Here is a 23,752-nt window from a genome sequence, read left to right as displayed (position 1 = left end):
TAGATGTGTTAGGAGTCTTCAAACTACAACTGATTAGCACTTTAGAGTTCCTTGGGCTATTTAACCTCTAGCATTGTGCCAAGAATCTAAACTTGGCACCTTTTTGCTATTTACCAAAATGGATCTCATATCATTTCTTTGCATATATACCCCTTGTTGTTTAACTTGTGGCGATTAACATTACCAGCAGGTGGAAGAGAAAACAAATGAATAAAAGTCTCAGCTTCAGTGGATCTGAAGTGGCTTGTGTCTTCCATCCCGAATCAGCAGGCTTAGGTATGTGTGATGGAGTCAGGCAGGAGATAGGTTGGATCTGGGCAAGGCTGCAGTAGCATCTCTCAGAGTTGCTTGTATGGATTGTCACACCTCCTGCTAGGTTGCCTGCAAATTTCTACACAGACTGGTTAAAGACATTTGAAATCTCCCAATATTCCCTGGTTGCTTACTCTGAGTACTCCGGCTTCTGCAGGCTGGTGCCCTACTGGTTTAAGCAGGGTGACAACTTTAAAAAGATTTCAGAAGGGGGCTGGGAATATGGCCTAGTGGCAAGAGTGCTTGCCTCATATACATGAAGCCCTGGGTTCGATTCCTCAGCACCACATATATAGAAAACAGCCAGAAGTGGCGCTGTGGCTCAAGTGGCAGAGTGCTAGCCTTGAGTAAAAAGAAGCCAGGGACAGTGCTCAGGCCCTGAGTCCAAGACCCAGGACTGGAAAAAAAAAAAAAAAAAAGATTTTAGAAGTGTTGGGCCAGTAACCATCTCTTGCAAGTTTTAAGGTTCAAAAGGAAGTTTATTAGTGGGGCTGTATCTCCCATGGAGAGGGAGCAACATGGCCTCTACACCTTATCCAGGTGGCAGTTTCTCTGGGGCTAAAAGGGGGGAAGTAGGTAGGTCTTAATGGTGAGTAGGAGTGGCCCATTAGGTATGGGTAGATCTGGGGGCTAATGGGAAGAGCTGAGGACCTGAGGCAGGGGAAATGCTAACGAATATCACTGACATTCATTAAATAAAATGGTGACTAAATTTACCTTTTTAGAAGGTAGATAGAGGGGAGGCAGAAATTGAAAGGGAATTGTCTCACTAGACTGTCAAGGGTAGCCCAGTTCTCTAACACCTGGTGTCAAATTATCTTCAAGAACAATAACTCTACCAGGTGCTGATGACTCATGCCTGTCATCCCAGCTGTTCAGGAGGCTGGGATCTGAGGGTCCAGGTTGAAGACCAGTCTAGGCAAATAAATCCCAGAGACCAATTAACCAGCAAAAGCTGGAAGTGGAGGAGTGGTGCAAGTGGTAGAACAGCAGCTTTGAGTGGAAAAAGCCAAATAAGGCCCCAAATTCAAACCCCAATACTACTCCCACCAAAAAAGAATTATAATTCCTCCAAGAATAGATTGTTTATCCTCTAACCGCATGACAAGACAAATGAAACAAAGGCAGTTCTGATAGAAATCTGCTTATTTCAATGTACAGTAAAGAAGAATAAACAGTTAAGGAAAAAATATGGACAAAAATAAGAAGCCACTTGAGCACAATGAATTCACAGAAGAAATTGTCAAACATTGTGGTATCTTATCCTTTAAGTTGACTAGTGAAGCCAAAATGCCACCACGCCTTCAAAAATGAAGCAAAGGATTGTTGATTCAGACTGAGCCTCAAGTAGCAGATATTATTTCAGAGTGAATATTCGCAAAGGTAGAGTCACACAAGATGTGTCCCTAATGACAGTCTGAAGGCACCAGCATTTACAGTTTCAAGAGGTATATTATCTCAGCTTCAAGGTGCCAGTTGGAGAGGGAAAAGTCAGGGACACTATCTTATTTGCATGTCAGCATGCAGTTGTCAAGGTGACTATCAGCCAGCCACTTGGCTCAATTACATCTTGTAATGGAGTTATAGCTCAAACTGGAATCAGTGCTGTCAAAGCAGAGTCACATCAATCATAATTAAAATATCAATTTAGTGAGATTCACAAGAATAATAACATAGCAAAACATATATCACAACAGGGCTCAGAAGTAGTTCTAGTGAGCTGGGCAATCCAGCCTTGGGGTCCACTGTTGCAATCCAGCAGCCTAAAAGCAGCTTCTAGAGCTATGTTGACTCCAGAGAAATGATGATAGAATTAGGAATTGGTGAAAAACAACAAGAATAAAAAATAAGTTGAAGCTGGGTGCTGGTGGCCCACGCCTGAAATCCTAGCTAATCCAGAGGCTGAGATCTGAGAGTTATGATTCAAAGCCAGCCCTTGCAGGAAAGTCCATGAGACTCTTATCTCCAATTAACCACCATAAAACGTGAACAAGTGTTAGAGCCTTGAGCTGAAGAGCTCAGGGACAGCACCCATGCCCAGAGTTCAAGTCCCATGACCAAAAAAAAAAAAAAAAAAAATGACTAAGGCCCTAAATTCTCAGTATCACACACACACACACACACACACACACACACACACACACACACACACATCCCAAGGCTAAAGAATCCTTCCAGATTCTTCTTCAAGACTGACATTTAACCCAGAGTCAAGTATGTTATCTTTGCATTCTTTTTCAAAAGACTGAAGGTGCTTTCAGGACTGAAAGCCACAGTTGACCAAGAACACTGGAGTCTGGTTATAATATAACCTAAGCCCTCACTTGTCACCTGGGCTTTCAGACACAAAGGTAAGGGAAGAACGTAGAAATCTGTCCAGGTGAACTTCTCTCTGTGCATCTGAGATGTCCCAAGGTCCAGAGGTATAGATGCCCTTTTCAAAATGACTTGTTTGGGCCCAACTAATATTAGGTTCAGAAATCTGAAGCTCTTTCTGTGATATAAGTGACCTGCTTTGGTCATTCTCCCCAAATGCCTAAATGAACAGGATAAAATGCTACTTTTCTTTGAATAAGGTACTCTAGGCTGGTTCATTATGGATGACTAACTTTAGTTAAAAATAGAAGCTACAGCCAGGTACCGGTGGCCTTGTGCCTGTAATCCTAGTTATTCAAGGGACTGAAATCTGATGATCACAGTACAAAGAAAAGTCTGAAAGACACTTATCTCCAACTAACCAGCAAAAAAACAGAAGTGAGGGCCTGGAAATATGGCCTAGTGCTAGAGGGTTTGCCTCACATACATGAAGCCCTGGGTTCGATTCCTCAGCACCACATATATTGAAAAGGCCAGAAGTGGCACTGTGGCTCAAACACGAAGAAGCCAGGGACAGTGCTCAGGCCCTGAATTCAAGCCCCAGGAATCGCAAAAAAAAAAAAAAGTGAAGCCAAGTGCCAGTGGCCAAGCCTGTAATCTTAGTTATTCAAGAGCCTGAGATCTGAGGATCACTAAGATTCTTATCTCTAACCACTCAGGTGTGCATGCACGCACGCACATGCGTGCACGCGCGCGCGCACACACACACACACACACACACACACCAGAAGTGGAGCTGTGGATAGGATCAAGTGATAGAGTGCTAGCCTCAGAGACAGTGCTCGGGCCCTGAGTTCAAGCTCCAGCCAGGATCAGCACCAAACAACAACAACAACAACAACAACAACAACAACAAAAGTGAAGGTATAGTTCAACTGGTAGAGCACTAGCCTGGAGTGGAAAAAAAACACCTCAACAATAGCACCTAAGCCCTAAGTTCAACCACCAGGACCAATACACACACACACAGTGGAAAAGCAATCTATTCAAGAGTGCTAGACAGGTGGTTTTTTTTTTTTTTTTTTTTTTTTTTTTTTTTTTTTTTTTTGCCAGTCCTGGGCCTTGGACTCAGGGCCTGAGCACTGTCCCTGGCTTCTTCTCAAGGCTAGCACTCTGCCGGTTGAGCCACAGCACCGCTTCTGGCAGTTTTCTGTATATGTGGTGCTGGGGAATCGAACCTAGGGCCTCGTGTATCCGAGGCAGGCACTCTTGCCACTAGGCCATATCTCCAGCCCGTAGACAGGTGGTTTTTAAAAGAATGGAATGGAGGGGCTGGGGATATGGCCTAGTGGCAAGAGTGCCTGCCTCATATACATGAGGCCCTGAGTTCAATTCCCCAGCACCACATATACAGAAAATGGCCAGAAGTGGCACTGTAGCTCAAGAGGCAGAGTGCTAGCCTTGAGCAAAAAGAAGCCAGGGACAGTGCTCAGGCCCTGAGTCCAAGCCCCAGGACTGGCCAAAAAAAAAAAAAAAAAGAATGGAATGGAGCTAGGAATATGGCTCAGTAGATTGCTTGCCTAGCATGCATGAAGCTCTGGGTTCAATTCCTCAGCACCACATAACCAGAAAAAGCTGGGAATGGTGCTATAGATCAAAAGGTAGAGTGTTAGCCTTGAGAAAAATAAGCCAGGAACAGTGCTCAGGCCCTGAGACCAAGCCCCAGGACTGGCAAAAAGACAAAAGAATGGAATGGAGAATAAAACCAAGGAGCAGTGGTCCACCACATGTGGCAAAGAGCCTCCTGTGTTCTTATCCTGGTCTTGGGCAGCTCACTTTGATATTAGGTGTGGTCATTTACCCAACTTCTGCCCAGTGGAATGTAAGTGGAAGTCATGAGTAACATGTCCAGGCCTGGCCCATGAAATGCTCCCATGCTTGATCTTCACATACTCCATAAGTTGAAAGGGCCTCAGGGAACCAGGGTGGTAGTCACAATATAAAAGCCTCTGTGTTCCTAAATGACCCCTAAGAGCACTGGCTCTCTCTATACCACCTTCTTCTTTGGATTGTGAAATAAGCAAGAAAAAAACTTACATTGGAGAGTCACTGATGTTTGGTGGCATTTTTTATGAGGCGTCTATTCTGACTACTACAATAGGCTTGTGTGGGTGGTCAGATAGAGTGAGGCCCATCATAGTTTAGGGGCCAGCACGTAGGATATAATAGACAAGACATATGTTGGTAATAGTAGTTCTCTGTTGCTAAATGTATAGGCTATAACCTGTGGGTATCTCATTCTCTGTCAATCAATCACTTTGACCCCAACTTCCTGTAGATACCTAGACCCTTCCTCTTTTTTTTAATTTAATTTATTTATTAATTGAATACAAATTTTTTTGACAAGGTGTTGTGCAAAAGGGGTACAGTTACATAGTAGGGCAGTGTGTACATTTCTTGTGATATCTTACACCCTGTTTTTCTTTCCCTTCTCTAGGTTAGACCCTTCCTCTTAATCATCTGTCCTGTAATTCCTTTACACACACACACACACACACACACACACACACACATTTTTAAGGCTGTTTTTTTTGTTTCTTTGGCCTCTGCTGAACAAATATATTTCTTAACACACTATACCCAGGAGAAAGAAAAACAGTATAAAAAGCTACATTTAAAACAAGTTTTGCTAAATCATAGGGAAGATGAACAGAAGAAAAAAATAATTTTATATAGCTTATTGCAAATAACATCAGTGATATACCACTTGTTTCCATATTTTGGAGATTATTTCTCTTATTCATCTTGCATAATCTTATGTGCATAGCAATTGAGCTATTGCTATCATCTGCTATGACTATACTAGACATATACTAGTTATTACTATTATTATAAGGGAAACCATAAAATTTATGTTTCTTTGGGTCTTTATCACTTCACTTAGTATGATTTTTTTCTAAGTCTTTCTATTTTCTTATGAATGGGGCAATATCATTCTTTCTGATAGAAGCATAGAGTTCCATTGTGTATATATACCATACTTTCTTGATCCATTCATCTACTGAAAGGTATCTGAGTTGGTTCTATATTTTAGCTATGGTAAATAATGCTGCTATGAACATGGTTGTGCTAGTAGCTTTAGTATGGCCTTGTTTGGGATCCTTTGGGTAAATGCCCAAAAGTGGGATTGCTGGGTCATAGGGGAGCTCTGACTGTCTGAATTAGTAAAGGGAAGTAGAACATTAAAATGGTGAGACAGAGGGCAAGAGGCAAACCAATGCAACAGAAACACAAGACAATATGTTGTAAACTAACTGTACAACTGGGGAGGAGGGAAGGTAGGAGAAAAATGAGGGAGGAGGTTAACAAGTTGGACAAGAAATGTACTCAGGGCTGGGATGTAGCTCAGTGTCAAAGTGCTTGGCCTAGCAAGTGCAATATCCTGGGTTCGATCCCCAGTACCAAAAAAGAAAAAGACAAAAAAAAAGTACTCATCACCTAATATATGTAACTGTAACCCTCTGTACTTCACCTTGACAATAAAAATTAAAAATATAAAAAAGAAATTAAAAAAAATAGAACAAGCCTTGCAAGCCAGGCACCAGTGGCTCACACCTGTAATCCTAACTACCCAGGAATCTGAGATCTGAAGATTAAGGATCAAAGCCATGCCAGGCAGGAAAGTCCGTAAGACTCTCTCATATCCAATTAACCACCAAAAAGCCAAAGGTGGAGCTATGGCTCAAGTGGTGGAGCATTTTCCTTGGGCACAAAATGTCAGGACAGCACCCATACCCTGAGTTGAAACCCTAGTACTGGTGCACGCATGCACACATGCACATACATACACACACACACACACACACACACACACACACACACAACATCTTGCTCAACTTCTTACCCAACTGCCAAGCCAATCCTCAATTGGACATTCTTCCTTCCCCACCAAGAAAGAAAGGGTTAGTAAAAACCTTGATTTGTAAGAGAGGTACAAACTATAAACCAAACAGGTCCCTTGTTCTGGAATTCAGAAAAGACAGATCAGACTAATCCTCTGCTACTGTAAAATACAAAGTAGAATGGGCAGCCAAATGTTACAATGCTAGCAGATGGAGAAAGCACTGTGGGAGAACAGATGGGGGAGAGATTAATTCCAACTGGAATATTCAAAGGATGTAGCTTTGAGGCTAAGCCTTGGAGTATGGGTAATAAAACAAAACTCCCTACCTTATCCATAGAGCTAGTGCTCTATCCTCACTTAGACACTAAGGAAAGACCTATAGCACCAGGAAGAGACTGAGGTAGTCTGTCTCTACTCCTCTCCTCTCCTCTCCTCTCCCATTCCTTCCCCTCCCCTCCCCTCCCCTCTTTCTGTCTCTGTCTCTCTCTCCCTCTGTCTCTCTCTTTGTAGGTGTGGGTGTAATACTATTTGATCTCTATGGTTGGGTGAAATTTATATAAAATTCCAGATTTTATGTATCTCTATCTGACAGGTGCTATGATTTCTATTTTACTAGCAAGGAAACTGAAACATAGATTCAGAAATTCATCTGGCTTCTGGTGGCACTAGGTCTGAATCCAGGGGTCAGACTCCTGAGCCTTAATCAGGCTCAGTCTCTGCTCTGGCCATGTGGCCTCACTTGGGTTTATGCCCTTCCCACGCCACCAGGTGCCTCGGAGCTGTCCGGTTACTTTCCCATGGCCAATACATCCAGTCTATTTCTCTCCTTTCTTCTCCCTCTCCCACCTGTGTTTCCAACTAATGGTCTAGGCTCCTGGCCACCACTGGGCTGCCAGAGGCCCAGGGTTCAGAACACAAGAGCTTGGCACTCAGGACCTTCTCCCGTGCGGCCCTTCCAGGGGTGCGGACCTGGGACCACAGTGGGTGAATGACCCACAGCTACACCCGCTGGGCGGGGCGGGGCGGGGCGGGGAGGGGCGGGCCCCGGGGCGGGCTGTCCGGCGGGCTGGGCGTGCAGGTGGCTCCTCCTCCGCCTCTCTCAAGCCCGGGCCGCACCAGGCTCGGTGCCCGGCTGCCCAGGGAGTGCCTTTGTGCCCCGTTTGTGGGGGGAGCCTGCGACGGCCACTGCCAGCCCGCGTCCATTGTTTCACTTTCCTGTCCCTTCGCGGCTGGTGGCAGCAGCTTGGAGATCCGCACGTGCCAGCGAGGCGGCTGCAGCGCGGGGACCCGCGGGCGCCGGCGGGGCGCCGGCGGGTGCGCGGTGGGAGATGAAGCTTCTGAAGCCATGGTGGGCAGCGGGCGGCGGCCTCCTGCACATCACCTTCCTGCTGAGCTTGACGGGGTTCCCCGTGGACCTCGACCTCTACCTGCTGCTGCCGCCGCCCGCCCCGCTCGGGGATGAGCTGCTGTGGCTGGGCCGCCCGACGCGCTCGGCACACCCGCTCAGCCCCTTCCCCGCCTCGGGAGAGTGGGGGCGCACAGGGCCGCAGTGCCCCAAGGGCCTGGCGTCGGACCCCGAGGCGCCTCTCGAGCGCCAGTTGCTTCGCAAGGTGCGCGCCCTGGGGGTCCCCTTCATCCCCCGCACCCGAGTGGACGCGTGGCTGGTGCACGGCGTGGCGGCTGGAGACACGGACGGGGCCCACGGGCTGTTCGGCGCCGCCTCGTCGGCGGGAGGGGTCGGCGCCAGCGTGGACAGCAGCAACCAAGCGGTGCCGGGGGGCGGCGGGGACTCTCGAGAGGCCCTCAGTAGCCCTTTGGCGGCCATCGAGGAGGAGGAGGAGGTGGAGGCAGCGGCGGAACCGACGGCACAGGTGCCGGACGCGGGTGGACGCGCGGGCCAGGTAACTGGAGAGCGGGACGCGATCGAGTGCAGGGACCATGCTGCTCCTTTCCCCGGAGCCAACCAGGGGACCAGCTAGGAGCCAAGGGTGGGGAGGGCACCCCCAGGCTCTCCATCCTGAACCCTTAGGTTCTGCTCCCCCCCACCCCCTTTTTGAGTGAATTCGAATGGAGATTGTCAGTGCTGTGGGGTTTGGGCTTTTACAGAAGAAATGGGTGACCTTATCCGTTTGGATGCTTGATGGCTGTCGGGGTGGGAGTTCGGAGCTGGGGAGGGGAGAAAGGATGGTATTAATTTTCTGACTCGCGTGCACTTTGATGTCTTTATCCACCACCTGTACGGGAGTGAAAGATACCGGGAAAGGCCTTGGCCTCAGAGGATGCACGCGTACCACATCCCCAGGCCTAAAGCAGGGCCCTCGTCCTGAGTTTAACCCAGTTATTTGGCCTTCTTCCCTGGAATGAGAAGCTTAATCAGTAACCACTTGGCCCCTCTGCTGTCCAACAATCCCTCCCTCTCCAGCCTGACAATCCTTCCTCTTGGAATTTATGTAACCCCGTCTTAGCGTAGCGAAACTTTAGACTTTGACACTCGCCTGTGACCCACAAGTTCCCGTTGGCTTCGGTGCACAACTCCTCCAGCGGTTTCACTTTTTATGAAACAAAGCTCGCCAAGATCTGTGGATTGAAGTGTCTGTCTGACGACCTACATAGCTAGAGTTCCTGCTTGGGGGGCGGGGGGTGGAGGGAGGGAAGGGAGGTTTTCACAATTCCTTCTTGGTAGAAACTTGAGGTTTAACTGCTAAGGGCTTCCTGGGATGTTGTTTTTGTGAAGTCCAGTCATATGCAGAATGGGAATTGGGGTAAACTGGTTTGTTTGCCGCCCTGGAGAGGCTCACAGAGTGTAGGCAGTTGCCAGACGGGCTTCTCCACCCTGTCCCAGTAGGGGTCATTGTGTGAAGTGTTAGTGATTCACGATTATGCTGATCTGATCCCTCCCTCTTCCTGTGGACCTAAACTACTGAGGGGAGGGGGCGGGGGTCTTAATGGATGTCTTGTCTGCTCAGAACCAAGAGCCCCCCTCCCCTCCTACACACACTGAGGTGGGGATACCTGCTGCCTTGGTACATTTCCTGGTTCTGTAATGCAGAGTTGAAACTCCAGCTGGATGCAGTAGCAGGTGGCACTCTGTCCCCTTCTCAGCGGAATGCCGTTCTTCTTGCAAAGTGTACAGGGGCCTGGTGGGAGGGAGGCTGTTCACCCTCACTCCTTCCCACCTAGCATCACCTGGGTGATACCTATTTGGACTGGAAGGCTGGCCTTAGACACAAGTATGGGGGCCTGGATCCACCCAGGACTGTTTGGGCACAAGAGCTAACTGGACTGGCTTGTGTGAAGCTGCTGGACTGCTTTAGCTGTGGGTGACTTGGTTCTGTGCAGTCTAGCAGTAATTTGCCTGCTGGAGCATCCCAACATTTTCACATTCAGTTCACCTTTGTTGGTCATGCCTTTTAGAACACAATACTAAAGGGAATAGGCCCAGCAAGGTTAAGGAACTTGGCTGGCCATACATTAATTAATGCCAGAAGCGAGACCAGAGCCCTCATCTCCTGTCTCCTAGACTCACACATTAATTAAGCAACTGCACTGTGATCAGGCTCTTGGGACAATTACACATTTAGGATGGGATAACACAGTCCCCCACTCAGCCTACCTCTTAGGCCTAAAATAACTGCTCCGTGGTGCTAGATTAATGAACTGATTTGGATTTTTGGGACAGTGTATCATAGTATAACCCAGGCTGATCTTGAACTTGTGATCCTCCTTGATCAGCATTCCAAGTGAAGGGACCGTAGGCATGTACCACCATACCTGGTTTTGACTGATGTTAAAAAATGCAGATTGCACAGCAGATTTTTAGAAGCAGATACATAATGAAGGTCATGATTTGGAGGGAAAATGAGCTAGGAAACACCACTTTTTTTCACAATTAGGCCTGAATTGATCACTTACTAGCATTCCCTCTACAGGTTATTTAAATCACCCAAGTCCTAGTGTCCATGTCAAGTTTGAAGCTTCTGTTTACCTCACAGGTATTGTGCTCATTAAGTGAGAAAATCATGTGTGAAGTACCTGCACAGTGGCTGTTCTTTTGTTTTCCATTCTCAGCTCTTGACTTGCACATACATACAAACCCCCAATTCACTTTATTTGGCATGTTTGTTCCCTTGTCTGGCTTGGTTGGTTGTTAAGGGGGTGGGGCATGTAGGAACCAGGCCTTCTGGTTTTGAACCCCTCCCTCTCCTTCCACTGTACAGCTCCGTGACCTAAGGTGAATTCTTCAACCTTCTTGGGTTTCTTTTCACTTGCACAATGAATGGGAATAATAAAGATTCCTGCCTCACAGGATTGATGGTAGAATTAAAATTTCAGTCCAACCATGTACTGGTTGTACATGCTCAAGCTTGTAATCCTAGCTGCTCAGGGGGCTGAGATCTAAGGATTAAGGTTCAAAGCCAGCCTGGACAGAAAAATCCCTGAATTCTTATCTCCAATTAATCATAGAACAAACCTGAAGTGGGCTGTGGCACAAGTGGTAGAATGCTAGCCTTGAGCAAAAGAAACTTAGGGACAGTGCCCAGGCCCTGAGTTTAAGCCCTAGGACCAGAAAAACAAAAAAAAAAAGTCCACATAAAGGGTATATAAATGTGCCTGTCATATTTAAAACACTAAATAAATGTGAAGTTGGACGAGAGGGAATATTTTGCCCTGTGGAAACGTCATAGGTGTTTTGTTTTACTTTATTTACGTACTTACTTATTGTGCTTGTCCTGGGGCTTGAACCTCAGGGTCTGGGCAGTGCGTTCAAGCTTCTTTGCTCATGGCTAGCACTCTACCACTTGAGCTAAAGTTTTACTTCTGTTTTTTTGGTTGTTGTTGGGTTTTGTGGTGTGTGTGCGTGTGTGTGTGTGTGTGTGTGTGTGTGTGTGTGTGTGTGTGTGATTAATTGGAGATAAGAGTCTCATGGACTTTCCTGCCCCAGCTGGCTTCAAACCATAATCCTCAGAGTTTAGGCTCCTGAGTAGCCAGGATTATAAGCATGAGCCACTGGCACCTGGTTTGTTTTACTTTACATGTAGGTGGCTTACATTTGAGTTTTGGAGATTCTGGTTTTAGAGTATAACTTTTCATAATTTTTGTACACATGCAAAAGTATTTTGGAGTAAGTGATTTTTCTAAGCCTTAAAAGAAGTACTGTTTTGGTTTCACTTTTTTTTACTTTTTAAAATTTTTTCCCTTTATTGTCAAAGTGAAGTACAGAGGGGTTACAGTTTCATATGTAAGGCAGTGTGTACATTTCTTGTTCAACTTGTTACCTCTCCCTCATTTTTCCCCTGCCTCCCCCTTTCCTTCTCCCCCCCCCCACCCCATGAGTTGTACAGTTGTGGTTTTTTAAGTATTGCTTTAGGAATCATTTGTCTTTTTATCCTTTGTCTCTTGATTTTGGTATTCCCTTTCCCTTCCCTAGTTCTAATACACGTATATACAGTATCCAGGATACTAAGATGAGATACAGTGATAGCAGGGGTATCCAACTAATGATGGATTGCCTGAAAGCAGATTCTGGAATTCCCCAGAACTGACAAGCTTCTCTTCATCACATAGCCATTCTTTTAGAAGCCATGAAGCACAGTAATTTATAGCTTAAACAAGGTCAGGACATGTTGTAGAACTGGACATGTGAACATATCTGACACTGAGTGAATGCCTATAGAGCCAGCCTCTGGCTGTTGCTGCTTGGACACTGAGAGGGCTTGCCATGGTGATGCCATTTCACCGCAGCCCTCGGCTGGCCTCTTCATTTACTGTCCTGGGCGCTGGTTACTTTGAGTCACACAAAGAATCCTATGTAGTTATTTGGTTCTAAGAATAAAGGGAAGAGAAAGAAGGTCCTTGTGGTTAAAAGTAAAAATCATTTGTGCTTCAAAATCAAACATAATCCTGAATATGTGAGCAGTTAGAAAAAGAGGAAAACATCCTTGCCTGATTTTAACAGCTATGATACACAAATATATTTCCATTCATTGTAGTTTAATGAAGTTTCCCAGTAGAGTTTTCATCTTGCTTGCTAAAGGAGGCTGTAGAGATGTATTTTGGTCTTCTCCCAGGAACGGGTGGTATGACTGCTGTATTAGCATGCTAGTACTGAGTGCTACAAGCTGGTGGCTTGAATGGAAATTACTGTCTCACAGTTTGGAGGCAAGAAGTCCAAAATGAAAGTGTTGGCAGCACTATTTCCTTCTGAGGAGTGTGAGAGAATCTGTGATCCAACTCTCTAGCCTTTCGGGTGGTTTGTTGGTAGTCTTTAATATTCCCTGGCTTCTGGTACATCACCCCAGTTCTCTGCCTGCATCTTCACATGACATTCTCCCAATGCTGTTTCCAGTTCTGTGTGTGTGTGTGTGTGTGTGCGCGCGCGCGTGCGCGCGCGCGGGGGGGGGGGCACACAGCTGGTACTGGAGCTTGCCCTCAGGACCTCACATGCTCTTACTTAGCTTTTTCTGCTCAAGGATAGTGCTCTACCAACTTGAGCCATATCTCTACTTCCAGCTTTTTGCTGGTTAACTGGAGATATAACTGGAAATAAGAGTCTCAAATTTGTCTTTCCTGGGCTTTGAACTTCGATCCTCAAATCTCAGCCTCCTCAGTAGGTAGGATTACAAGTGTGACCTACCAATGCCAGATATTAAATTCCCCTTTTTAAGTCAGTCATATAAGGGTCCACTCTGGTCTTTACCTGCCTAATTATATCTGCAATGACCTGGTTTCCAAATAAGATTATATTCCCATGTTCTAGGGGGTTAAGACTTCGATATATGAATGTTAAGGGATAAAGTTTAACCTGTAACAGTCACCCTTCTGTCAGCTCTTGGGGTACTCAGTTTGCTTAGGCCCCAGTCATTAAGAACTAAGTCCAGTGCTTGTGGGAACAGCTGGTCGGTGTATTAGGACAAGGTGTGTGCTCATGAGGAAACCTACAGTTTTGCTGGCTTGATGTACAAACCTGAGAGCCTTAGTTCAAACCATCCTTTATGTGTAGGTTATAGAGAACTCCTCTCTGCCTTTGTCTCTTGAATCATTGGCCTCTTCCTGCTTTTGAGCCTTCCTGCTTCCCACTTTCACAATGGTAAACCAGCCTGCCAGAGCCCAGAACTCAATGCAGGCCTGCGTGGCAGTCAGGGGGCTAGCACTGGAGTCAGGCCAGATGGATGCTCTCAGCTGCACACTCTCAGCTGTGCCTCTGTTCCCTTCTCTCGCTGAGCATGTTGGAGAGTGCTAAAAGAGACAGTGCTTGTCAGGCTGAGCAGTGTGGGTACATGGTGGGCTTTCCATATTAGCCACTGTCAGCAATCCAGCTAGGGCTCAACAATACCTCCAGTCATTCCCTCATTCTGCCAGCAGGGACAGGTTTCTACTTCCACTTGGGGAGCCTCCAGTAGCTCCTTATTACTTACCAATTCCACATTTTGTCATTCAAAGATTCCATCCTCCCAGTGGATTAGTAGTCCAGAATATATAAAGAACTGAAAGAAGCTAGACACAAAAAAAGGACAAATAATCCAATCAACAGATGGGCAAATGGACTGAACAGACAGTTCTTAAAGTACAAATGGCCAATGAACACATGGAAAACAGTTTTGGTTATCAAAGAATTGCAAAAAAAGGACAATGAGGCTCCATCTCACCCCAGTCAGAAATATTACCAAGAATGGGGTTGGGTGGGGGACACTTTAACACTTGGTGAGAAGGTAAATTAGTGCAGCTAATATGGAAATCAGTGTGGAGGTTTCTGAAAAAGCTAAAGACAGAATAACCACAAGATCTGGCTATACCACTTCTTGTCATATATAAGAAAGAATGTATCAATATTTAGTAGTAAATACCTACACATGCTTTTTGTCAGTTGTGAGGCTTAAACTCAGGACTTGGGTGCTGTCTCTAGTTCTAGCACTTGCGCCACAGCTCCACTTTGGGCTTTTCTGTGATTAGTTGGAGATAAGAGTTTCATGGATTTTCCTGCCTGGGCTGGCTTCAAACCACGATCCTCAGATCTCAGCCTCCTGACTAGCTAGGATTACAGGTACCAGCGTCGGGCTCATTTCCATGTTTTTAATAAGCAAGCTGTAGAATCAGCCTAGGCACCTATATACAGATGAATGGTATATATGTGCTTAATAGAGGTTCTTTTCTGGTGGGAGTGGGCAGTTCTGGAGTTCAGGGCCTTGTGCTGGTGGTTCCCTACCACTTGAGCCATGCCCCAGCCCTACAATGGAATTTTCTTCAGTTATTAAAAAAGGAAATTATGTCAGAAGAACTATTTAGAAGGAGAAAAGGACCAGTGGGGGCCAGGTGGAGCAGGGAGTGAGGATATGAACAAAATACATTATATAGGTATGAAAGTGTCATCATGGAACCCATTATTTTGTACTATAGACATAATGACATAAAGTGACCAGTGTAGTCCCTACTTGCTGAGTTCATTGCCTGCCTATCCTCTGATATAGCCTACTTTCCAACCAAAACTCTCCTCCCTTTCCCTAAACCCTCTGTCCCTCTTGTCCCTTACCTCTTTTGCCTGGAATGCCTTCTTTTCATTCCTCCCAGCTGTCTCTATTACATTCTGACTGGCTCAACTATCACCTTATCTACAGAACATTTCCTTGTCTTTCCTTGAGGCCGGCTGCACCTGTAACCTTTCTTATGTAGGATGTGCCACAAGAAACTGAGTCTGGGCTTTAAACCTGCCGCAGGTGGGGACCGGGCTAAGAGCAATGTTCATGCTAGAGTTGTCATGTGTGCTGAGTGCTCACCTCCATGGCTCTGCAGGCTTTGCAGTACTTCCCCAGGTACCAAGACCCTGAACTTCAAGGCTGGAGTCCCAGCCAGAAAGTAGGTCAGATCTGAAATCCTTACCACTTAATACCACACTTGATGGGGAAAGTGAAGAGCAGGCTTTCAGGTTGGCATTATAATTAATCAGGTGGTGAAATCTGGGATTGCCTAAAGGTATAGAGCATGCTAGTGACCTTGCCTGGAATAGAACAGCTCGAGGTTGTTTAGCACTGAGAAAGCCACACCTCTGCCCACTGTCAAGCTTCACACAGCCCTCCTCCCAACAGTGGCAGCCCTGGGGAGGGGCCGCTCCTTCTCAGATATACTTGCGAAGGATCTGTTTTAGAATGCAGATATATTTCTGGGCAGCTAAAACTTGCTGAGGCATATGCCCAGATGGTTGTCGGGTTGCAGGTAGTAGGGGCAGGATATGATTATGGCTTGGAGGCAAGACATGACCTTTTGAAATGGGCCAGAGTTAAATTCTCTCCTGTATCTACCAAGTTTTGCCAGGAAAACAGTGTGTAAGGTATGAAGGAATAAATGCACACACCTAGGTTTATTTGCAGACACTGGCTGACACATTTGTGGAGGCTGGCAAGTCCAGACTCAGTAGAGTGGGGAGCCATGCATACCCTGGCAACTCAGGATGAGTGGAGTTGAACCAGCACACGTGAACTGCAGTGAGTTGAGACATCTCATTTGAGGCACCCGTTAGCTTGCAGCTGACTTTCTTCTTCAGGACTAGGAAAACAAGAGTGTCTCCATCAGCAGCTTCAATTCATGACTGGTCTTGATTAATCTATAGCTCCCTCTACCTCCTTCCTCACTCAGGTGCTGGGGATGAAAACTGAGTCCTCACAAGTGCTCACACACTGAGCCCCTACCCTCTTGGTAGTTTGAAACAAGGTCCAAATGTGTGTGTGTGTGTGTGTGTGTGTGTGTGTGTGTGTGTGTGTGTGTGTGTTTTAGCCTGGCTCTTTGCCAGGACAAGCATTCTTTAATATCATCAAACAGTCTTTGTTCAAATTTTCCTAGTTTTCTCATGGTTTTTTTTTGAAGCACAGTGCAAACAAGAGCCATACATACCCCTTGTATCTCACCAGCTGTTTTGCACAGTGGAGTCAGGTGCAGATTTTTGCACTGTATGTACAGCTCTGTATGGAGCCTGTTACCCCTGGGAACCTGACAGTGTGAAACAGGCGAAGCCTCTGTGAGTAATGGCATTAGCTGGCAGAAAAATCCCTCGTAGATGGCTCAAGTGGAGAGACTTGAATGACTTCATACAACTGTGTGGGCCAAGAAGCCAGGGATGATGTTATACCAGAGGACCCCCATGAGAAGAGGCGCATGCAAGGAGGAGAAAGGCCACCTGACCTCTTCTTTGCCCACTCTGCATTTGTTTTTCTTGTTGGTCATGGGGCTTGAACTCAGGGCCTAGGCACTGTCCCTGAGCTTTATTGATCAGGATTAATGCTCTATCAGTTTAAGCCATAGTGCCACTTCTGGTTTTCTGATGGTTAAATGGAGATAAGAGTCTCACAGACTTTCTTGCCTGGGTTGGCTTCGAACTGTGGTCCTCAGATCTCAGTCTACTGGGTAGCTAGGATTACAGGCGTAAGCCACCTGGTCCTGGTTTTACTCTGCATGTCTTTGCTCCAAATCCTCCTGGTGAACACAGCTGAACACAAGCAAGCACTGGAGGAACTCCAGGCTAACAGGAGTAAGCTTCTGGCGGCACACACATGGATCTGGAGGGGCAAACCAGAACCAGTACCAGGATGGGTGCCTGTGTCTCACTTCTGTAATCGCAGCTACTCAGGAGACTGAGATATGATGACTGCAGTTAGAGCCAGCCAGGGCAAAAGTCTGTGACTCTTATCGCCACCTAACAAAAAGCCAGAAGTGGAGCCATTGCTCAAGTGGTAGAATACTAGCTTTAAGTAAAAGAAGCTCAGAGACAGCACTCATGCCCAGAGTTCAAGCCCCAGCACCAACACACACACACACACACACACACACACACACACACACACACACACCAAACCAGTACCAGGGCTGAAAGCTGGACATGAAATAAAATCTCTGCAGCTAAATCCTGATTCGGTCCCTCACTAGCTGTGTTATATAAGGCAAGCTGTTCAGCCTCTCTGTGCCTCAGTTTCCTCTTCTGAAAGAACACCTATCTTGTAAGGATGCTGAACAACTTAAAGGAGATGAATTTTCATGGTGCTTGGCCAACAGCAAGTGTTCAATAAACGAGAGCTGTAATTATTATAAACTACTATTAAAAGCCACACAAGCTAAACAGGACGCAGACTCTATCTGGCTCCCTGCTTCTGGGGAGACCAGATGACTCCAGCTTGCCTCCCACCTAGAGACAAGTGGGAGAGTTCCCTTTCCCCTACCTGCTCCCTCTGATGTCATCCTGCTCACAGGCACCACACTGTTCTTTGTCTTTGAAGGTTCATCCAATCCAGTCAAAACAGTCAAACTGAAAGGGCCAGTCAGGCCAGCTGAGACTGCTCACAAAGGGTGTTTTCAGGGGCACAATCCCCTCCTGATCTTAGGTCCCCATTATACAGCATGCATACAGCCAGTGCACATAGGGCTTCAGAGACTCCAAGGAGAAGAAACCAGCTGTGCTCCTCTCTTCCTCTTCCCACTCCCTTTACTGACTGAGAAAACTTCATGCAAGACTGCTCCCTACCTGGGCAGCCAGGGTGAATACTGGGAGCAGCCTAGGAGCAGTCCAGTGGAAAGAAAAGGCCCACGTAGTTATTCTAGCTAGAATAAGATAAGTGCCATCGGGGGCGGGGGGGGGGGGAACGCAAACAAACTAGAATCTTAGAGATTTGAAAGACAGAAACCACTTGGGGCTGATGGACCAAATTAGGATGTCCCACTCCCCACAGAGAGGGCCTCTCCTTGGTGCTCTACAGGTCATCAGGGTTTTAATTGTGGTACTGCACCCTAGCCTCACACTTACAACAGCTTCCAAGGGCAAGCATGGAATGGTTCCTCCATTCTTAAAAACAAAACAACTGGGCTGGGGATATGGCCTAGTGGCAAGAGTGCTTGTCTTGCACGAAGCCCTGGGTTCAATTCCCCAGCACCACATATACAGAAAATGGCCAGAAGTGGTGCTGCAGCTCAAGTGGCAGAGTGCTAGCCTTGAGCAAAAAGAAGCCAGGGACAGTGCTCAGGCCCTGAGTCCAAGGCCCAGGACTGGCCAAAAAACAACTGAGTCCCAGCCCCACCAGGTTAAAGATCACCTACACAGAAATAAAAAGTAACTTAATGATGGGTATTACTTTCCTGTTTTGTGTGATCATAGACCATAAACCTCCAGCATATACTAGCACACTTGTAAAACACTTCCGAATCTCAGCTTTTGTGTCACTGGATTGAGAAAAAGAGAAAAGAGAGGAGACTAATTGCTGAAAGCACTGATGGGGTTTGTTTCCAATCTAGTCACTAAGGGCAATATTTCAGAATCAGAAAGGAATAGCAACTAACATTTGTAGAGAAGTCTTGTGAATTCGATGCTATGTTCTTATTTCAGTTGGGGAAACAGAGAAGTTTGAGCAAATGGCCCAAGGTTAGCAGGCCAGTTGGATAGAATAAGCCTTCTTACTCATTTGGTTTGAGCAAGAGCCTTCCTATCCACAATGCTATGACAAACAGTGAATTCTACTAGAGATGGCACAGCCCTTTTCACTTGTAAATACGCCCCCTCTCTGCCTTGAGGCTTTGGTCTCTACTCACCCCACAATACATTGCTATACTATTCCAAGTTGGGCTCTGAGACACATTTGACATTGAATAGTGTACTGGAGGGAAGGGACAAGAAGGGAACAGAACTAGACAGCAGATGTCAGCTGTGATGTGGGCTAATACCATTGCAGCAAAATTGCCCCATCCAGGATGGCCAGGCCTCTTTACTGTAGCCTGACCAGTCTTGGGACATGGGGCCATAGGAAAGGTAGAACCATAGGTAAAGGCAAGGTAGGTCCCAGAAATTGCTGTAAGTCCCTCTTTTCAGGGGATCTAGTGCATATTTCCACTGGCTTCTAATTAGCCCAAGCAAAATCTTCTTTTTTTTTTTTTTTTTTTTGCCAGTTCTGGCACTTGGACTCAGTGCCTGAGCACTGTCCCTGGCTTCTCCTTGCTCAAGGCTAGCACTCTGCCACTTGAGCCACAGCGCCACTTCTGGCCATTTTCTATATATGTGGTGCTGGGGAATTGAACCCTGGGCTTCAGGTATACGAGGCAAGCATTCTTGCCACTAAGCCACATTCCCAGCCCTGAAGCAAAATCTTCTTTCCATGGCTTTTTTTTTTTTTTTTTTTTTGCCAGTCCTGGGGCATGAACTCAGAGTCTGAGTACTGTCCCTGGCTTCTTTTTGCTCAAGGCTAGCACTCTACCATCTTGAGCCACAGCACCACTTCCAGCTCTTTGTGGGTAGATGTGGTGCTGAGGAATCAAACACAGGGCTTCATGCATGCTAGGCAGGTACTCTTACCACTAGGCCACATTCCCAGCACCTCTATGGCTTCTTACACATGACCCCACCAACTTATTGATAGGCTCTCAATAAAATGAGTTGAATAGAATAGTTGAATAGTTGAATATGAAGAGCCAGCAAAGAAAATATTTAGTAAATAACATTCTCAGGTCTGTGGAATTCAGTCTGCCTTCAAGATTCTCCATAGCTGGGGCAGGCCCCCCTTTTCCCTGTGACTCCAAAGGTCATGGCCAAACCAGGCAGATCCCTTCAAGGGGACATCACAAGAATAAGGAATTCTAGGGCCAGATGTGGTAGAGCACTCCTGGAATCCCAGCACTCAGGAGGTTGGGGAGTAGGTCATAAGTTTGAAGCCAACCTCTGAGCTACATACTGAAACCTGTAAAAGAGGGGGAAGTATAAGAAATTTTGATATTCCACATGGCTTCCTTTTACAGAACAAGGGTGATAGTGATGCCAAGACCTAATAAGAACACTTTAAAGAAAACTGCAGATCATTCTTACAAATAATCGTGCAAAAATATTAGAAAATTAGCATGGTGTACAAAGGATAAAGATACCAAGAACAGTTTTTAAATGTTTATATTAGTTATTTATTGCTGCAAAACAGGTTGTCCTAACATTCACTGACTTAAATCAACAAATGCTCTCCCACAGTATCTGCGGGTCAGAAATTCTACAGCAGCTGAATGGAGTGGCTATTGTCCATGGACTTGTCACATGGCCTGTCCATAGGGCTGCTTTAGTGTCCATAGGGCTGGCTTTCATCAGCACAGTGAGGAGAGAAAGCACAAAGAGGGCACCAAGGGATGTCCAAATACCTGACCATACTTCCACCTTGCTCTGTCCAGCCAAACTTCAGCTTGACCTCTTGAAATATGCCAAACTAACCCCCCCCTAAAGCTAATAAACCAATTGCTAAGTGGGCAAAAGAGCTAAGGGAAGATATCTCAGAAGAGGTACGAATGGGCAAAAACATAATGAGGAAATGCTCATCACCCCTGGTCATAAAAAGAAAAGCAAATCAAAACATCTCACCCCAGTTAGATTGACCAGCATTGTAAATTTGAACAACAACAAATGCTGGTGGGATATGGGGGAAAAGGAACCCTATTGCACTGTTGACGGGAATGTAAAGTAGTACAATCATTCTGGACAGCAGTCTGTAGGTTCCTCAAAAAACTAAACATAAGCTCCATGCCTGGTGGCTCATGCCTGCAATCTTAAGCTATTCAGGAAGCTGAGATCTGAGGATCACAGTTTGAAACCAGCCTAGGAAGCCCATGAGACTCTTATCTCCAATTAACTACAAAAAAAAAAAAAAAACATCAAAAAACAGAAGTGGAGCTGTGGCTCAAGTAGTAGAGCACTAGTCTTGAACACAAAAGCACAGGGACAATGCCCAGGCCCTGAGTTCAAGCCCTAGGACTGTGGAAAACAAAATGAAAAAACCTGAACAGGGATCTTACCTACAACCCAGCCATACCACTCCTGGGCATCTATCTACCACATTACAAGCCAAGATACTAAACAAACATTTGCACATCCATGTTCATTGCTGCACTATTCACAATAGTCAAGTTGTGGAAACAGCCCAGATGACCTAAAATAGATGAGTGGATCAAAAAAAAATTATGGAACCTGTACACAATGGAATTATATACAGCCATTAAAATAACTTTATGTCATTTACAGGGAAATGGATGGATCTAGAACAAATCATGTCAAGTGAGGTAAGCCAAGCTCAGAGAGACAAAGCAGCACATACTTTCTCTCATATGCAGAAGCTAGATCTAAAATATAGCAGGACATAATAAATTATACAAGACTGTAGGTGTTCAAACACAGTGAGACCAAAGGAGGATACTCTTAGGAGAGGAACAGAAAGGCACAATGCCTACTTGCATCTGATCATACAAAATTTTATTGAATCAATTCCAGAAAATGAAAACAAGAGATTTTTTTGTGCTGTTTTTGTTTTCTTTCATTTTTGTTCTATTTGTTCATTTATGTCATTTGGAGTATAAGCGGAGACACAGAAATGTAGGGATAGAGTAAACAAATGCAGCAATGGTACTCACTGGACACTATGTTGAAAATGAATTATACAACTTGTGGGTGGAGGGCTGGGAATATGGCCTAGTGGTAAAGTGCTCACCTCATATACATGAAGCCCTGGGTTCAACTCCTCAGCACCACATATACAGAAAATGGCCAGAGGTTGCACTGTGGCTCAAGTGGCAGAGTTAGCTAGCCTTGAGCAAAAAGAAGCCAGACAGTGCTCAGGCCCTGAGTTCAAGCCCCAGGACTGGCAAAAAAATAAAACAACTTGTGGGTGGATGTAGGAGGGAAAAACTAGAAGAGAGCAAGGGAAGACGTGACATTGTCCAAAAAGAAATGTACTCTTTACTTATGTAACTATAATCCCTCTGTACATCACCTTTATAATAACAATACAATTTTTGTAAAAGAATGTATTTGTATCAAAAATAAATAGAATATTTCGATGCAAGAATATGCTTGAGGGGCTGGGGATATGGCCTAGTGGCAAGAGCGCTTGCCTTGTATACTTGAAGCCCTGGGTTCGATTCCCAGCACCACATATACAGAAAATGGCCAGGAGTGGCGATGTGACTCAAGTGGCAGAGTGCTAGCCTTGAGCAAAAAGAAGCCAGGGACAGTGCTCAGGCCCTGAATCCAAGGCCCAGGACTGGCAAAAAAAAAAAAAAAGAAGAAGAAGAAGAAGAATATGCTTGAAGATTTGGTATCATCTTCCTTCTTCTGTCTTCACATAGAGGCTTTATTTTCCTTCTTTCAAATCAGCACACTCCATACTTAGGAATTCATCCTTGGTTGTCTTCCATAGGATGGTGCTTTATAGTTATCTTTTCTTGGAGACATACCCTAGCTACCCAAGGGCCACGGCACCACTTCCTGCTATTTCTGTTTATGTGGTACTGAGGAATTGAACCAGGGCTTCATGTATATGAGGCAAGCACTCTACTGCTAAGCCATATTCCCAGCTTGTTAGTTCACTTATGGTTTTGTCCCATCTTCCTTCAGAGTAGAAGATTGGAACAGTCAGAACAGGGTCTAAATGGAGTTTTTTCACTATCTTCTAGCATTTCAGGTAGAATTTGGCACTTTGTTAAAAAATGATTGTATCTCCAATACAAGTCTACATGGCATCCTTATTAGTGAAACAATAAAAAAGCATTCCTGAGGATCATGGGAGCTAGACTGGGCAGGAAAGTCCATGAGACTCTTGGCTGCAATTAACCACCAAAAGGCCAGAAGTATCTCAAGGGCTATAGTACTAGCCTTGAGCAAAAAATACTAGGGACAACACATAGGCTCTGAGTTCAAGCCTTAGGACTGGCACCAAAAGAGGAAGAATTCCTTATATTTCATGAGCAAGAAAGTCAGTTGTCACCATTGTGTTTTACTACTATTCCTGGAAGCTCAGTGAAAGCAATTAGGCAAAAGAAAGTATGAAATTTAACTGTTGCAAAACAGGCAAGAATTGTGGAAAAAAGTGATCGATATATGTTGAGCAAAAATGCAGGTTGATAAAAATTGTAATGAAAGAACAGTACTGGGGCAACCCTTTGCTAGGCCCTTTGCCAAAGTGATTTTGGTATACAAAGATTTTTAGGGTAATCTTTTTTGTTGTTGTTGGTCATGGGGCTTGTGCTCAGGGCCCGGGCACTGTCCCTGAGCTCATTAGCTCAAAGTTATCACTCTGCCACTTCAAGCCACAGTGCCACTCCTGGTTTTGTGGTGGCTAACTGGAGATAAGAATCTCATAGATTTTTCTGCCCATGTTTACTTTGAACTATGATCCTTAGATCTCAGCCTCCTCAGTAGCTAGGATTACAGGTGTGAGCCACCAGTGCCAG

General features: G+C 45.6%; 1 protein-coding gene and 1 long non-coding RNA gene across 3 annotated transcripts in view; one reads left to right on the top strand and one right to left on the bottom strand.

Annotated features, from left to right (window-relative positions):
• Positions 1-5,477: 5,477 nt before the first annotated feature.
• Positions 5,478-23,636, bottom strand: LOC125346807. The gene is made up of 3 exons (XR_007210039.1): positions 23,450-23,636; positions 22,966-22,968; positions 5,478-5,490 (listed from the first exon to the last, which is right to left on the bottom strand). It is a non-coding gene; the product is annotated as an uncharacterized LOC125346807 (long non-coding RNA).
• Positions 7,594-23,752, top strand: part of Nfe2l3 (NFE2 like bZIP transcription factor 3) — a 31,422-nt gene continuing 15,263 nt past the window's right edge. The window contains exon 1 of one of the 2 annotated variants that reach the window (XM_048339651.1): positions 7,594-8,433. In XM_048339651.1, coding sequence (XP_048195608.1) covers positions 7,861-8,433 — 573 coding nt within the window. In that variant the 5' untranslated portion in view covers positions 7,594-7,860. The remainder of the gene's footprint in view (positions 8,434-23,752) is intronic. The other variant, XM_048339652.1, reaches the window with a different exon arrangement.

The sequence above is a fragment of the Perognathus longimembris genome, chromosome 2 (assembly GCF_023159225.1).
Source record: "Perognathus longimembris pacificus isolate PPM17 chromosome 2, ASM2315922v1, whole genome shotgun sequence".
Lineage (NCBI taxonomy): Eukaryota > Metazoa > Chordata > Mammalia > Rodentia > Heteromyidae > Perognathus > Perognathus longimembris.
Note: the sequence above shows the minus strand (reverse complement) of the source record. Positions and strands in the feature narration are given on the sequence as shown.